This window comes from Rhinopithecus roxellana, chromosome 7 (genome assembly GCF_007565055.1).
Source record: "Rhinopithecus roxellana isolate Shanxi Qingling chromosome 7, ASM756505v1, whole genome shotgun sequence".
Taxonomy (NCBI): Eukaryota; Metazoa; Chordata; class Mammalia; order Primates; family Cercopithecidae; genus Rhinopithecus; species Rhinopithecus roxellana.
In genome coordinates, this window is record NC_044555.1 from 63,781,944 (window position 1) to 63,800,336 (window position 18,393).

The window sequence follows — 18,393 nt, forward strand, 5'->3', positions numbered from 1 at the left end:
GCAAGTAACGAAAACCCCAATTCAGAGGGATTGTCCTTCTATAAGGACATTTGCTATTTCACATAATGAAGTGGCAAGTGGTAGGGAGGCTCATGAGGCTGGTTAATTTTGCAACTCAGTGATGTCCTAAATGACTAAGACTCCCTCCTTCTTCCACTCAGTCAACCACAGCTTCCTTCTAAGGCTACCTCCCCTCATTGTCATAGGGTGGCTACTGGTCTCAGACAAGGATACAAGCTTCTTTGTCCATATCCAGTGGAAAATAGCTCACCAGCAACAATCCCACAGAACTCGAAGACTTAACTAGTGTGTACTGCATGCAAATGCTGTGGCTTCTTAGGATCTTAAAGATTCTAGGCAACCAGCTATAAAAATTATGTAACTAGTAACACTCTGAAACAAATCAAAACTTCGCACTGCAATAATCGCCATCTGTCTTTTTTGTATGGATCTCACATTTGTAGTATTTTTTTGACAATAACTATCTACGCCCTGGCTCTTAGACACTATACCTCATGTTTGATTAGCATGTTAAAATTCCCACAGTGCTATAATAACTCATTTTATTTAGTAGGACAGGTGAGGACTCTGAGGGTACTGAATGACTTAGCCAAATTCACCATGAGCGAGTGACTGAGCCAGAGGTCACATTTGATCTTCAAACATCATTCCCATCATTCTTTCCTTTATATCACATTGATTCCCTCTTCAGTGCTTGGATTTCACTAGGGAAGCACACTGGCAATTTCAAAGAAATATTTCAAGTTTATACAGATACTTAAAAGCTCAAAATGTCAGAGAACTAACATTCTTTATATCCCCAATAGCAACATTTGGCTATTTGGAATTTTATTCTCAGTAATAGGATAAATGTGAAATCCTAGCATCTGATTAGCTTCTTCATCTCCCTTCTCTCAACATCCAATCAATTTTCCTGATGGGCAAATTCTAATTTCTAAATCTCTCTTGCATCCATCTCCTGTTTTCTATTTCCACAGCTCTAATATGTGTCCAGGCCTTATATTTGTCACACAATAACCTCTTTGTCTCTTTGCCTCTATTTTCTTCATACTGTACTTCTTACACAATGGCCCCAGGTTAATGGTTTCAAAACCCAATGCAAATAATGACATATGTCTTCTTGTCTGCCTCAGCTCCAAAACTTTAATAATCTTCCTTTGACTACAGATTAAATTCTCAACTCTATAATCTGGCTTTCAAGGCCCTCAGCAATCTGGCTTCAATATTTCGTTCCAAACCTTGAGACAATCCTCCTTTCTGGATGGGAGTACTAGGCAGTGGTATACAGGAGCCAGCTCACAGTAGCTTACAAGAACTATTTTTATACCTCTCTCTTCAACTCTGTGTTCAGTGATGTCACATTAGTAGCTTGAAATTGGCTGTGGTGGGAATATTTACACCTTACAAGTCAGACTGCTACAATTCAGAGCTTATTTTTTTGTTTGTTTGAAGAGCTAGTTGTTAAACATTTACCAGCATACCACTGTTTACAGGCTAACTGGGACTAAACTTGAGAGTGAGGGTGCAATATGGTATTGGGGACCAACTTGTTGACACAGAAAGCCTAGGTACCAACTCAAAGATAGGAAGGCCAAGGGGAAAAGAACAAGAAGCTGTGTTGCAAAACTGTTGAGAAGGTAGATCTGGGCAAAAGTTGAGTTTCCATAGAAGCAGACACCAAGAAAGGGATTTGGGTTCAAGTAGTTGATTTGGGAGGTAGTCCCAGTAAGCACTAGTAGGGTAGTGAGGGAAATGAGACAGGGAAGGGAAGGTGGCTAATACAGGGTAGATTGATGAGCAGGTTATTACTGTGGGCAATTGAGGTTCAATTCCACTGGGGACCTTTTGGGGAGCATGTAGAATATGCTTCATAGTTGCCACTGCTATGGTTTGAATGTCACCTGAAAAGCTTATGTTGAAATTTACGTGGCATTGTGATGGTAGTAAGAGGTGGGACTGTTAAGAGATGTTTAGAACATGAAGGCTCTGTCCTCATGAATAGATTAATGTGGTTATCACAGGAGTGGGTTTGTTATCGAGAGAATAGGTTGTTATAAAAGCAAGTTCAATCCTCTCTGTCTGTCACTCTCACCCTCTCTTGCCCTTCTACCTTCTGCCACGGGACGGCAATGCACAAAGGCCCTCTGCAGATGCCAGAACCATTCTGTTGGACTTCCCAGCTCCAGAACTGTAAGCCAAATCAACTTTTCTTTATAAATTACCCAGTCTGTGGTATTTTGTTACAGCAACACAAAATGGACTAAGCCACCCACACGAAGAGTGAGGAATATGAGAAGTTTATCCTCAAGAAAACAGCAGTGGGTATTTGCATTAAGAAGCAGCAGGTGTGTAGGGGAAGACCCAATGCCAAGGGAATATAAACAAGATACAGACACTCATGGTTTTTTGTTTTCATAGCATGCTTGGTGGTGGTGGGGCTTCATTTCAATGGCCAATGATGGAATGTATTTTTCCAGTTATGTATCATTTGTTGTTACCCTACACACTCTCTTTGTTCCTTCCTTTGGGTCTACTCACAGGTTCCTTTTTTTGCTACAATATCTTTTGTAGCTCCCTCCAGTTTTGACTATTTTCTGATTCTTTTTTTTTTTTTTTTTGAGACGGAGTCTCGCTCTGTCACCCAGGCTGGAGTGCTGTGGCCGGATCTCAGCTCACTGCAAGCTCCGCCTCCCGGGTTCACGCCATTCTCCTGTCTCAGCCTCCTGGGTAGCTGGGACTACAGGCGCCGCCACGTCGCCCGGCTAGTTTTTTGTAGTTTTTAGTAGAGACGGGGTTTCACCGTGTTAGCCAGGATGGTCTCGATCTCCTGACCTCGTGATCCGCCCGTCTCGGCCTCCCAAAGTGCTGGGATTACAGGCTTGAGCCACCGCGCCCGGCCGACTATTTTCTGATTCTTGCAATTCATCAAAAATCAATGCCACCTTTTTCAGGAATCCCATCTAATCCCCACCCCCTGATGATACAAGTTGGATGACGGTCAAGTCAAGCTGGAGGTCTCCTGTGGCTTGAAGCAAGGGAACAGGTAAAAAGCCCCTCCCCCTGGTTAAGATGTTTGGGGTCAGAGAGCAGAGACAGAAATTGTATTCTGGAGTCATTCCAAATGGTGAATATTGGAAGGAACTCATCATTCCTGTTTTATCACTCTGTCTCTCAGAACCCACACAGCACAGAGGATTGGCTTATGATGGCTGCACAATTGTTGATGGTGGCAGAGAAAACTGGATGAATGAAAGTCTAGGTGAACAAAGAGAACTAGATAGGTAGCCAAACAAGAAAGTAAAAATTGAATTAGAGGAATCATGGGGTCAACAAGAGCCCCTGGATGAATTCGGAGGATGAACATTAAAACCTGTAAAGTAACACAGACTCCACATATGACACAATCAGCAGAAGATGGGTAGTTGAAATCTACCCCTCAGCAAGTCCATTGAGATGTCCTGCCTTTTGAGATTCAGTGAAATCGCTTTTAACTTCATCCCACTTGTGGTGCAGCTCCCCTTTTCCAATTTCTCTGGGAGTTATTGGTGTCTTAACCTTTTCTTAGTTCCCTCAGGCTTTGAGCTCCTGCATCCGTAGCACTAGGAGGGTTTGTGAATTGCTTTGGCATCTCAAAATGCTGCCTTTACTCTCTAGCATGGAACTGCAGACACTTCTTGATTTCTCCCCAAGCATTACCAATAGGAGTTGTGTGTATGACTAGCACAGTTCAGTGAAGATACGGGGTCAAGCTATGGGCTTTATATTAGCCTGTGGTTTGGCCTCATCTCCCTCAGGCTCCATGCAAACATTCTATTTCACTCCCCTATTATGTGGAGCACTTTTGCTCTCTGAAATCTATTCAATAACTGGCCTTGTTTGCCTCTTCAGAGATGCTTTATTATGTTTGCAAAGTCACTCTCTCCCTTCTCACCTCTGTGCCTTTGCAAGCAGTTGCTTCTGCCTGGAATATCCTTTCCAGAACGGAAGATTTGGTAGAGGTTTGGAAATGTCAGTCTTTCCCCTCACTTCATCTCACATCATTCTCTGTAAGTAGAAGGAAATGGTGTCAATATTTATTTGTCTACTAGTATTAATTATGACATCACAAACATCTCGGCTCCTGAGGTGGCCATAGTTGGTTTTTAAATAACACTTTTTGGTATCCCACAAACTTCTGGCAAATATTTACTTGGGTTTGCTAAAGTCATATAAATTGACCAGAAGAGGCAGCCCTACCCCTACCCCTCCTCTCCTTCCTCCTACCCTTCCTACCTTAGAGGGTTCCCACTTCGATGAAGCTGGACAATGTTGTCTGGACCTCTCCTACAGGCTTGTATTATGGATATTTGTTTATAAATCAGACTACCTTTACTGAACTGTGAACTCTGCAAAGGTGATGTCATCTTTCCTCTCTGAAACTTCAGTGTAGCCTGGTATCTGATACAGAACTGACTTTGAATCATCTGATTTATAACTGAGGATAAATGAATGAATAAATGTGAAGTTGCAGATGGCCCCCTAGTGATCTGAATAGGCTGCTAGGGGAGGAGTATATGGTATCCCCACTTACCACTTGTACTGACTGTGGGCTCCTGTTAGAATCAATAGGCAACTATTTCTTTTCTTTTTCTTTCTGTCTTTTTTTGAGACAGAGTCTCACTCTGTCACCCAGGCTGGAGTACAGTGGTGCAATCTGGGCTCACTGCAACCTCTGTCTTCCGGGTTCAAGCAACTCTCATGCCTCAGCCTCCCAAATAGCTGGGATTACAGGTGTGCACCACCACGCCTAGCTAATTTTTGTATTTTTAGTGGAGACGGGGATTCACTATGTTGGCCAGGCTGGTCTCAAACTCCTGGGCTCAAGTGATCCGTCCGCCTCAGCCTCCCAAAGTGTTGGGATTATAGGCATGAGCCACCACGCCTGGCCAGCAATTATTTCTTTATTGAAGACTTATGTGCAAGGCACAAAGGGAGCTCCAGGACTGAGATATTTTTTACTATACCTTCTCTATCTTCTTGTACCCCCAAAATAGCTTCCAGGGCACTTCTATTTGTTTTTGTAGAAAGACTGGCAATTAGAGATAGAAAAGTGAAATAAATGGGAAGAGTACTACTCAGGGCTGTCACATCTACATCTGTGTTTTTGCAGTGCCAGTTTGCATTTTCTGAGTGAGTTACTTCTATGCATCTTCACAGCAGCCAATACTGTAGTGCCTTGCATATATTATGTGTTCAATGAGTACTTGTCAATGGATTTTGTACATGCATGTGACAGTATAAATATATTATGAAAAATGAGGAGACCAGGCAATGAAAGAGTCAGGATTTCTTCCAAAAAAAAAAAAAAAAAAAAAAAAAACACACACACACAGTGGTGGAGTTTGGCATAAAGTTCAAATGCTCCTGCACCCTGCCCTGCAGTATCTCTAACCAGGGGACTCTGATAAGGAAGCTGAAGGCTGATATTACCTTTGCCCCCTCACTGCAACTGAACACATTTCTTAGTTTTTAGGTGGCCCCCACTGGCTAACTTGCTGTGGAGTTTTCAAGAGCATAGAATCATCCTTTTCACTATTAAAAGAAGATGCTGTTTAATCTGAGGATCCTGTTGAACAATGCAGCTTTTAGAAATGGTCACAACTTCGTGGTTCGAAATTTTCGGTAAGTGATGGTCAGAGATTTGGGTTTGATTTAGGAATCATGGTGATGCATAAAATTATATTCTGCAGTAAGGCCTTTTACTGCAGAGTGTAGTGCCACACTCTGCTTTACTCTTATCTGAGACAGCTGCCTCTAATTCCAGAGGAACTTTCATTTCTCAGTCCTTCTGTAATCAGATTTCACTGCGTGCTGTAGGGGAAGCCACCCATGGAAGGTATAACAGACTAAACGTTCTTGACATCTTTCCTTTGTGTACATTCTAAACAAGCAAGTGGCTGAAGGAAATTAGGGGAAGTAATTTACACAGGGCCTTCAGCTTGTATTTGGGCTTGCTAGAAAACAATATATCACTCTGAGGTGTTGAGACTAATCCATTCCTTTGAAAAAACAGACTCCAAGTAGCAACTAATAAATACTGACAAAGCTGCTGCAAAGAAGTTTTATATGTGATGGGGATAATGACATTTTTAAATAAAATGCAAGTTTGAAAACCATCCCTGAAATTCTTGCTGGCATGTGTAAAGCAGACTGTCTCCAATGAATTCATTATAAAAGTTTACATCCTGCTTACAACCATTGCGCATGTGGTTGAAGATGGCATGGTGTGTCGGTGGGGAAGGGAAAGGGGAAGGGAACAGGGGACATGAGTTAGCTGGGTAAACAAGGCCATCAGGTGGAGACATCACTACCAGAAAGCTTCTAGAACAGTTTCACGTTAATAATGAAATAGAATTTCTTCAGAGCCTCTTTATAACCTAAAGCAACCTCCCTGACTTCCTTAAGGAAGAAGCTTTTGGTCTGAAGTTTTCTTTTATTATTAGGAAGTGGACCTGTGATAGTGGCCCTGGGCATCCCTTCTCTGGACCAGCTGACAGTTCTAGGTTCTCTGGACTCCACCATTAGCACTACTTCTTTAGTGAATATAAGGCTCTCAGAAGTCAGAATGATACTGTAAATAATATTGTAAATTAAGTCCATAATATTAGACCTACTTGAGACCTCAGAACCATGAAATAATGCCCTCTCTTATTTTATTTTGGGAGGAATTGTGATTTGTATTTCTTAGACAGCTCAAATATTCAATTGAAATTGTTTCACTTCTCTTGTTTTAAGTATAAGGTAAAAAAAAAAGCCCAGAATGATTATGGAGTTTACCAATTAGTGCCAGAGTTAGATCAGATAACAACCTGGGGAAAAGTCTAAAGAACCAGGTTCAAGGCCTAGCACCACCCTTGCTGGCTATATGGCCTTGAACAAGTCACTAAACTTTTCTGCAATGTTGTTTCACCTATAAAATGGAAAAAAGGATAATACCTGTTCTACCTACATTACAGGGTAGTTCAATCATTCATTCAACAAATATTAATTGAACATCTACTTTGTGCCATGCCCTATCAAGGAGTTGGAGATACAGTGGTAAATTACGTAAAAACATACTTCACTCCAGCTACATGAGTTCACAGTCTAGTGATAATCAGTGAGATAATGTATATGAAACCTAAAAAGTGACAGACCAATGTTCATTATTTATTTTAGTATTCCATTACACTGAGTTACATCAGATAAAAGAGATGATGAAATTTTATTCTATAGTTTTTAACAAGGAATCATCACTGAGTTGAAAACACCCAACTGAATGAATAACCAAAGCCTGGAACTTAAACTTATACTGTTCTTTGACAATTATAGTGATAATTGATTTTTAAAATAATTATTATGGATTAAATTTTGCAAGTAAAACCTCTTCAAAATAGCTGGACTTTTTTTTTTTTTTTTTTTTTTGTATTTACTAATACACTACTGTCTATATCCAGTAGCCGCACTACGTTTCCGAAAATCCTGGTGAGCTATTTCTCACAGTGCATGGGGGCTGGCACAAAAGTATGGCTAAATCAGCCCAAATCCAAACTTTCTATTTGAAAGTGTGAAAGCCTCGAGTCACCCATGTTGTTAGAAACTCAATAGCGTGAATCTCTATTGAAAAATGAGATAATGTTGACATGGTTTCCACATGCATTCTCACGTGGCATAGGTATTCTTCTTTCCTACTGTATTGGTTAGTTGCACTACCTGTCAGCTAGATAAATTCAGAGTTTCTCATCTCCAACAAGACCTACAACCTTTGACAAAGCCCTCAACAACAGAAAAAAACGCCCTGTCAACTCTGCCTGTTCTGTATTTTTACTTTGATTTTCAGCCTTTCACAGGGATTCAAGTTATTTTTTTCTCCCACATCTCTTGGGAAAGGTGGAGGGCCCTTATTATGTAACATATCACGTGAGTTTACTACTCCAGAGGAATAGGAAATATGTGGTTAGAGTTTGATAGTGCCACAAAATAGGAATCGCAGTTTTGAAGTGAGCAGTCATATCGCCATGGACATGATAAAACAATAGCTTAAATGAGGCTGAAACCATCCACACAGCCCCTGGATCAATCACTTTTAGTCAGTTAAATTTTTTTTAACAAAATCGATAGGATCAGAAACCAAGACTGCTGAAAACACCCAATTCACAGGCTTTCCATGTCGTAAACAAGGCTCTAAAGCCTTGCTGTGTTTGGATAATAGAGAGTGTCCTGTGATCTGTTGCCTATTAGGGAAACCATTTAGAGCTTTTTAAGAAACCACTAAAAAAAAAAAAAAATCTCTTTATCAGAAAAGACTAATTTGTAAGTGCAGTTCAATTTCATCTCACAAATAGAAATTTCTTCAGAGAATATTAAGCTAAGCCACCCAATTCTGTGGAGGTTATGGATTGGAGCCAGAGGTGATGAGTTCTCATGTATTTCATTCCAGACCTCTATAAGGGCTCACATAACTCATTATGTTCCCCCGTCTCTCACACATGCCCATCCATACACACGTGGACATCCAGACAACGTGATTATAAGACATTCATGTTCTCGCATAGAGGAGAGAAAACAGTGCACTTTGATTATTCACAATGTCAAAACTTAAAACGAATGCCTTTTAAAAATATCACTTCAGCTGGGCGCAGTGGCTTACGCCTGTAATCCCCACACTTTGGGAGGTCAAGGTGGGTGGATCACCTGAGGTCAGGAGTTCGAGACCAGTTTGGCCAGCATGGCGAAACCCTGTCTCTAATAAAAATACACACACACACACACACACACACACACAAAAGCTGGGCCTGGTGGCATGCACCTGTAGTCCCAGCTACTCAGGAAGTTGAAACAGAAGAATCGCTTGAACCTGGGAGGCAGAGGTTGCAGTGAGCGGAGATCGCGCCAATGCACTCCAGCCTGGGTGACAAAATAAGACTCTGTCTCAAAAAAAAAAAAAAAAAATCACTTCACTTCAGAAAATCATATACGAGATGGGACCAAAAGTTGAACGAGGTCATGATGTTTTCCTTGGCCAACAGTGGAATTTGTTTCCTAGTTTATTTTTAGTAATTTAGTAATTTAACTTAGATAAAATAAGCCACTGATTTTTGACAGTTTCAGGTTTCCAGACCTTTAATAGTAGGTCTGCAGAAAGTTAGCCTTTATCTGAATTCTTGAATTTTCAGATAAGGAGAAGTTTCACAATTTTAGACTATTAATGATCTAAGGTATCTTAGAAACGACTAGTCATTCAGTGATCAATAATAATGTTGTAGAAAAAACTGAGTTCTTGCCACACGACCAGGAAAGGTTAGACTCACAGACACTTTGAAGGGTGAGGGGGAGCGGAATTTATTGGGTGAAAAGGAAAAAACTCAGCAAAGCCAGAGGGGTTCCTGTTAATAGGCCCCCATCTCACAGACTGAATGCCAGGTTACCACACAGGAGCAGGAGAGGCCCGGCTCCTCCCACCTCCAAACGGTGCAGTGTGAACTTCCCCAAGGCCCCACCCTGTCCTCCCAGTGTGAAGGTGGGCATTATTCAGAAAGAATCAGTCGGGGGAGTGAGGGGAAAGGGCGGGTCTCATCCAGGACAGGCAGTTCTGTTTTTCAGCCTACAGGTTGTTTTAGGCTTGAACGTGGGGTTTCGCTGGGGGCTGCGGGGTCGGGGGCCCTTGGTTGCCTCCTGTCTCTATCAATAATTTATATCACATATGGGTATGTGGCAACGGTGAGGAGGGTTTCAAGTAAACTTTTATTAATACATTATTATTGTTATTGTTAATAAGAATAAATTTGGAAATAATTGGTGAGTTTTTTTTCACATCAGTGGGATCACTGCAAGGTTTTTTTGTGTGTGTGAAAATACAGCTCCTTTCTCTTGCATGCCTTCTAATATGCCTTTCTGAGAAGGAAAGAAAGGGATGTAATTAAAATTAGGCCACTGAAAATTCACGTGGCTCCAGTTTATAAACTTCATGAGTGTGGGGGAAGACATAGACAAAGAGAATCCCTGATTTCGTTCACTTTCTTAAATTTTCAGATGAAGAATTGAAGGTCAAGATGGCAAATAACCTTCCCGAGGCCATTGTTTATTCCTAAGTCTGGGCTGAACTAGGACTACAATTCAAATATTTAAAGGCACTGCTCTTTTCATTTCACTGCTTGTATTACTTTGATCCCTTCAAATTGATCAAGTTGGCCAATCTACCCTTTTGCCTAATATCCTTTTTTAGGTACAGTCAGAATATCTCAGTAAAGAAAAAAAAGCATACATAAGAAAACATGCCTTAGCTCTTGCATTAATGCAAGGTTAAAGAAACATAATCTCAGCCATAAGGCCCATTGGCCCCTTCTTACATCTCCAGAAGTTAAAGTCTTTATCTCAAATTGTCCATGGGGATCAGAGTATCATTTAACACCGAATTTTTTCCTACTCTGGCAAAATCAGTTTCTGACTGACCACATTGTACTCAAATCAAGCACTTTCTCTTCCAATAAAATACAATTATACCAGGGAATACGTCCAAGTATCTCCCACCCCCTAGTTTACCAGAGCTGGAAAATGCAGACACTAGCAGTGAAAGGCTTCATTCTGCCAGTAGCGAATACTCTTCCATTTTGTAGCTAGGAAGATATTTGGGTAAAGTTAATAGAAGGATCTCTTATTACCTTGGCTTAGCTTCTTAGCATTCAGTGATTTGGGGTTAAAAAATCTCTGTAATTATTTTTCAAGGAATAAAATGAATATAAGGAACTAGTATTGCCTTTTTCAAGGGTTCTGGCTCTGACCAGACTGCAGTGACAGTTTTGATGGAATATTTGTACGTGCTTCTCATTGTTTGCCACAACATTGTATCCTCCCTCTTATGTGCAGGCTGAAGAATAATAATGTGGTTTATGTCTGGTGTATCAAGGAGATTTCTTGTTTACTCTGATTTACTTCTTGTATACTTTGGTACAAGAAAAGCAAGCATTTTACAGGAGACTCGAATAATGCATTTGGCCCTGGTTCTGGTGCTTGTGAACCAGAGCAGGCTGCCTCCTATTGAAGAATGAGGTCTCTAGGGGAACTTAATAGCCACTGATGCCAGCAGTCTTACCTGGCTACTTCAAGCTTGGCTTTTTCACTCAAAGCAAGAAAATGCTTGATACAGACCAGAAAAAAAAAAAAAATGGAGGCCTGTGTCAGAACTGTCTTAATGTGGTACAATTGTGGAACTCTTCTAATTTTTATGTAGCTTAGGAAAGAGGTGTGGCAACTCCATTTTGGAGCCAAGGGGAGGTCTATGAGGAGAGAGTAAACAGGATAGGAATTTAAACTGGGACCATTGTATTTGCTTTCCTTCCAGTGATAAATTGTCCTGGTTAGTTTTTGATATCTATGAAAAACAGCTCTTTTTCCCAAGCTAACATTTCCTGCCCCATCTCCTGGATGGAATTGAGAAAAGTGGTGACTACTCTAATGATTTTTCAGTGGTATAAACAGCATAACCTCCCCTCACTAAGCTGTGGTGGAATTTTTTTTTTTCTTTTTTTTGAGATGAAGTCTTGCTCTGTCGCCCAGGTTGGAGTGCAATGGTGCGATCTCAGCTCACCGCAACCTTCGCCTCCCGAGTTCAAGTGATTCTCCCGCCTCAGCCTCCCGAGTAGCTGGGGTTACAGGCCCCTGCCACCACGCCCGGCTAATTTTTATACTTTTAGTAGAGACGGGGTTTCATCATATTGGTCAGGCTGGTCTCAAACTCCTGCCATCAGGTGATCCACCCGCCTCAGCCTCCCAAAGTGCTGGTATTACAGGCAGGAGCCACCACGCCCGGCTGAAGTGATGTTTTTAAAAGGCGTTCATTTTAAGTTTTGACATTGTGAATAATCAAAGTGCACTGTTTTCTCTCCTCTGCACCTGGCCTATGTCTTTTCTTATCATCAGAACTTGGTCAGGATGTTGAAAATCCATCATGACAAATCTTTCAATATTCATCCCAGAAATCTGCTAGGAATTAATTCTTTCTTTCTATTTTTTTTTTTTTTTTTTTTTTTTTTGAGATGGAGTTTCGCTCTTGTCGCCCAGGCTAGAGTGCAATGGCGCGATCTCAGCTTACTGCAACCTCTGCCTCCCAGGTTCCTGCCCCAGCCTCCCAAGGAGCAGCTGGGATTACAGGTACCTGCCACCACGTCCGGCTAATTTTTGTATTTTTAGTAGAGATGGGGTTTCACCATATTGGCCAGGCTGGTCTAGAACTCCTGACCTCAAGTGATTCGCCCGCCTCGGCCTCCCAAATTGGGATTACAGGTGTGAGCCACCACGCCTGGCCTGAATTCTTTCTTATACAAATAGATTTACTTTTGCCCTGAAGACCTACTATCATTTATTCATTTCCTTAAGAAATATTTATTGAATGCTTACTATGTTCCAAGCACTGTACTAAGCACTGGGTATATATTAGTGAATAAAACAGGAAAGGTCTCTGCTATTTGTGGATCATATGTAATCCAGTGAGAAGAGTAAAAGTAAGCAATAAATAAACACATAAATGTATGTTAAAATTGTGATAAGTATTACAAACAAAATGAAGGTAAAGTGAAGACTACTTAGACAGTAGAGTCAGGAAAGGAATCTCTTAGGAGGTGATATTTAAGCTTACAGCCTGAGAATGAGAAGGAGCCAGCTTTGAGAACTGGGGAGAGAGTGTTCTGGACAGAGGGAATGGTATATCAGAGTCCTGTGATGGGAAAACTTTTGGAGTACAGGCAGCCCTTCCTTTGCAAGATTCCAACGTGAACAAATTTCAATTACCACAATTTAGTTAATAACACTAGGCCACTACGAACACAGTTCAAATTTCAGTCAACATGGCATATTAATTATAAGTAATTCATAAAGCAAAAACTTCATTGCTAACTCTTCAGTCCACAAATCACCATGTAAATAACACATACACAGCACATCATGATCAGTGACCAATTACATCACTTCTTTTAAAGTCTGTTGGTGATTGGTCACTGTGCATCTGTCATACAGTTTGCATACAGACAGCAAAGAGTATAGCTGTGCTGCCTCCTTTTCTCCCAGTGACAAACCCATGGACATTTTACAAAAATGGATAATGACAGTGCAGTATGAAAGTGCAGCAGAGAAATAAAAAGTGACTTTGGGAAGCTGAGGTGGGCGGATCACCTGAGGTCAGGAGTTCAAGACCAGCCTGGTCAACATGACAAAACCCCATCTCTACTAAAAAATACAAAAACTAGCTGAGCGTGGTGGCAGACGTCTGTAATCCAGCTGCTTGGGAGGCTTAGGCAGGAGAATCGCTTGAACCCAGGAGACAGAGGTTGTGGTGAGCTGAGATTGCCCCACTGCGCTCCAGCCTGGGCGACAGAGTGAGACTCCGTTAAAAAAAAAAAAAAAAAAAAGTGATAGCAGTGGAAGTTAAATTTGAATTGAATATAAATCGAGTTATGGAAGAAACAGCTGATTATGTGATTGTTACCCTGCTGCTGTTTGAGAGACTGTAGATACACAGCCAGAGGAACTTAGTGAAGATAAAGTTATTGACATAACTGCAGAAAGTGGTTGTGACAAAAAGGATGAAGATGTCCCAGGGGAAGTAACACCAGCAAAACACTTCACATTAAAGGAACTCTCAGAGATCTTACACAGCATTCAAAGTGCAAAGGAAAATGTTAAAAGTTTATCCAAACTTAGAAAGAATTATGACAGTTTATCAAAACATAGAAAAGATGCTTGCTCTATACCATAAGTTCTATGATGAGAAAGCAAGCACTGTTCAAATTACTCTTGATAGAGTTTTACAAGGAAATAAAACACTATAATTCTCAATGCTTCTAATGTTTTAAATTGGATTGTACTAAAAAATGCATCAGTTTTACTATTTTTCACTTCCCTACACATTTATAGCTGACAATAAAAGTTTTTAATGTTCTGACAATTTTTAAAAAGTCACAGAACAATTACAGTTTTCCTGCTAAATATTAAGGTTACTTTGCATGGTTTCAGATTTAATGGCTATTCACAGTCCCACACACTACCATACAAATTAAAAACTGCCTGTGTTATTAAAAAAAACAAAACAAAACAAAAAAACTTTGGAGGACATTATGCTAAGTGAAATAAGCCAGGAAGGACAAATACGATATGATTTTACCTATATAATAATCAAAAATAGCCAAACTCATAGATTCTAATTTAAAACATCAGACAATACCAGTTGTCAGAGTTGGGAGTGGGGGAAATGGGGAGTTTTTCTATGGATATAAACTTTCTATTATTGTAGATGAATAAATTCTAGAGATCTGCTGTGCAACTTAGTGCCTATAGTTAACAGTATGGTGTTGTGCAGTTCGAAATTTATTAGGAGACTAGATCTCATGTTAACTGTCCTTACTGCAAAACCAACCAGCAAACAAAAACACAAAGGGGCACAAGGAAACTCTGGGGTGGGGGACGGTTATCTGTTAACATTTATTGGAGATGTGATTTGAGGGCAGCAAGAGTGAGGGCAACATTATCAGCTGCTGCCATGGAAAGTGTAGAGTCAGAAAGAGAGATTTTTCCGATCACTTGTAGTCCAAGGGAAAAATATTGAAATAAAGTTTCTGTTCTATATACATTTGAAAATCAAAGGCCTTGACAAAAAGGAAAGGTTCAAGCAGGATGTTTATGTGTTCTTTCTACCTTTATATTCAAATCTTCTGTCAGTGGAGAAATAGAAACAGCAGCATCTCACAATGCAAACCCACAGCAGAACATTAACCCTAACCCTAACTGCAAGCTTAATTTCACCTCCAACTTAGAAACTTCTAAGTATGTAGGACAAAAGCTGAGGAAGCCCCAGAAACTTGTTACTTCCTCCAGTCTGTCTTCCATTGGGGATAATAAGAACTGGAAGTTGGAGCTTTTGGAGTAGTAAAAGGTAAGGTATTGTTGGTCCTCCTCTTTCCTGTTTCCTTTTATGGAAACTGGGGAGAAAAAGTTTTGTTCTTTGCAAAATTTTCATTTCCACTTCTATTTCTCTGAGGTTCAACAAGAACGACACAATTCTAAGATCTATGACATTCTCTTAAATAAAACCTGTAGTCTTGTGAGCATTCAGAAGTGAGAGCATACAACAAAATCCCGAAGAGGCTGAGAATAGGGGACGGTATTGAATCCTTTGAGTATAGCAGTTTGGAGACTCAGCTTTTGTGGGCTCCAAAATAATCAGGAGTCTGAGCTTGAACTCAAGGCAAAAAACTGAAGGCCTCAAAATTAGTTCATGAGTGGTTTTTCCTGTGGTTGATGGATGTGAGTTTTCCAGCAAAGTATTCTTCCCCTTTTAAAATAATATTAGAGGAAGTCTTAAGCCAAGGAATATTAATGTGTTATTGTAAGACATGGTGTCAAGAAGGTTTATTTTCTGTAATTTTATGTTGCTTGGATCTTATTCCAGAATAAAAGTATTTTCAAACCTGCCCTAACTATGAATTGAGAAAGGTTAAGCTGCCGTGCCTTCATTTCAGGCCACATATGCAAATCTGTTTTACAATCCCCAGAAGATTTCAGTTGACCCTGAAAAATGCATGAATATTAGTCAGTGTTTACTCCTTAACATTATCAGTACTTGATATTCCAAGTGTTGCTTAATATTATCACTAATTAATATTATCAGAAGAAAACACATAACCAAAATTTGTATGTAAATACAAATTTTCTGCCTAAATGCCTTACTTCCAAAGTTATCAAATTGCTGACTACGATGGAGATATTGGGCACAGTTGTGTAAGCATTTTACTAGGGTTTCAGTAGAAGGAAGAAAATGAAAGGCTGTCTAGAAACTTCTTTAGCCAGCAAAATGTCTTTGTATATCTACAAACTTATTTTTAAAATATTTGGTTCTTGGCCTGGCATGGTGGCTCACGTGCTGTATTCCCAGCACCTTGGGAGGCTGAGGTGGGTGGATCACCTGAGGTCAGGAGTTCGAGACCAGCCTGGCCAACATGGTGAAACCCCATCTCTACTAAAAATACAAAAATTAGCTGGGCGTGGTGGCACATGCCTGTAGTCCCAGCTACTCGGGAGGCTGAGGCAGGAGAATGGCATGAACCCGGGAGGCAGAGGTTGCAGTGAGCTGAGATCACGCCACTGCACTCCAGCCTGGGCGACAGAGTGAAACTCCGTCTCAAAAATAAATAAATAAAATAAAATAAAATAAAATAAAATATTTGGTTCTTCTTAGTCTAAACTTTTTAAATTTTTATTTTCATTTATGTTTTGTTATGTACATAATCTTTTAGTATAGCAGCACATATAAACAAATAAAACATACATATGAATCCATGTTTAAAATTTTTTACTGTTAGAGGTACACACTAAAAAGTTGAGGACCACTGCTTTAAAGAAATTTCCATTTGGAGAGCCTATGATTCACATATTTTTAAAAGTCAAAGACAATAATACATCTTTGAAATAGGAATATTAACCAAAATTTTGTTTCTACATATAAGCTAAAAACAGTAATTTCTACTTGTAGTTGAATATGTCACTAATGTCTTAGATTAAATCAGTCAGTTGGCTGGGTGCAGTGGCTCACACCTGTAATCCCAGCACTTTGGGAGGTTGAGGTGGGCAGATCACTTGTGCTCAGGAGTTTGAGATCAGCATGGCCGACACGATGAAACCCCGTCTCTACTAAAAATACAAAAATTAGCCGGGTGTGGTGGCAGGTGCCTGTAATCCCAGCTAGTCAGGAGGCTGAGGCACAAGAATCACTTCAACCCAGGAGGTGGAGGCTGCAATGAGCCGAGATCACGTCACTGTACTCCAGCCTGGGTGACAGAGCAAGACTCCGTCTCAAAAAGAAAAACAAACAAACAAACAAAAATCAGTCAATCAACCAATTAGCCAACCAACCCAGAAACTCTCAATCCTTATGGAAATTCTCTTCCCTACTAACTAGACCTCTAAAGGGCTCAGTCTCACAAAACGTCTACCAAAAAAGATCTATTCACCTACTGAACATTAAATGAACCAATCAACTCTGCAAGAAACATATGTAGTGCAATATTCACTTGTCTAAGTTACTGACATCATGCAGTGGAAACAACAAATTGAGTGAATTTGTGATTTTCCCACCTATAAGCTTATTACCATTGCAAAAAGGCCTCCATAAATCCCAACAGATGATTAACTCTTCATCCCAAGTAGCACAAGCTCTCTTGTTAGGTTAGAATTAAAGCATGATCATTTTGTGACAGTTATTTTACTTCTAGTAAAATTAATGTTTAGTACACATGGTGAACCACAATTTGCCTTTGGCTATTTATGATTTCGAATGGTAGAAAATACCAATTATTGTTAAACACAGATGACACTGGGAATGATGAGAGAAAAATGATGCTTATTTTACAGACTGATTACCGCGAATAACAATTATTGTCATAACAATATAACAAAATGTTAAAATAAATATTTTTCAATTTTGGTTTCTGCCCAGGCCCAGTGGATACTGATTCTTCCCTCGTTCTAAAGTGAGATGCTAGACCACTACAAATGGAATTGCAACGGAAATAGACAAAATTCAGTTTGGAATCCCTTGGGTACCACCTTCAGCTTATAAAATGTGTTGCAGAAACCAAGAGAGGGGTTGGAAATTAGAAGATAATTTATAGAGAGTGTTTCTATTGTGTATCATATGCCCCCTCCCCCATGAAGGGGATAGTCTTCCTTCACTTCAAGCCCAAGGAAATGGCTCCACTAGGGCCCACAGTAAACTGATGTCAGGATGATACCTGAGAAATTTAAAGTAAGGAGGACAGGCTAGTTAGCTGTTCTGATAGCAGAACAAGATGGAGTCTATATCAGGATGGACCTGACACTTGTTAGAGCAAAGAACGTGGAGACCTTCCCATGAACCAATAGGGAATGAGAAAAAAAAGACCTAGCATGATATTGTTTCAGATCATGACCAAGAGACCTCCTGGAGGGGTGGGGGAAATCTCAGCAAAATAGAGGCTGGATGTGTTCCCTTGGATGCCAGAGGAAATGTAATTGTCTGCATCAAAGACTGCTATGAGAAATTCCTAATGATAAGGGGGGGGGGGGGGTTCTCCAAAGGACCTCCAAAAACACTCCACAAGAGAGTCAGGTGTTTGAAACACCTGCACCAATGCTAGATTGCTAGAGCAGAACCAGGCTTTTGCTGGCTCTTAACTCCTCATCTTCCCTTGGCTTCACTTAGAGGAACTGAAAGTAAGGAAACAGAGGAAATAGCACATTGACCCCTCTTTCCCCATAGAGGAGGCCAGCTTTAATCAGGCATAAGCTGGAAGGGAAAAGGTGTTAACCTGCAGTAAATTTCTTAAGTTT

At 40.3% G+C, this 18,393-nt stretch overlaps 1 protein-coding gene across 1 annotated transcript in view; it reads left to right on the top strand.

Moving 5' to 3' along the window:
- The first annotated feature begins 5,436 nt into the window (after window positions 1–5,436).
- Window positions 5,437–18,393, top strand: part of OTC (ornithine carbamoyltransferase) — a 68,805-nt gene continuing 55,848 nt past the window's right edge. The window contains exon 1 of the mRNA XM_010375440.1: window positions 5,437–5,682. Coding sequence (XP_010373742.1) covers window positions 5,606–5,682 — 77 coding nt within the window. The 5' untranslated portion in view covers window positions 5,437–5,605. The remainder of the gene's footprint in view (window positions 5,683–18,393) is intronic.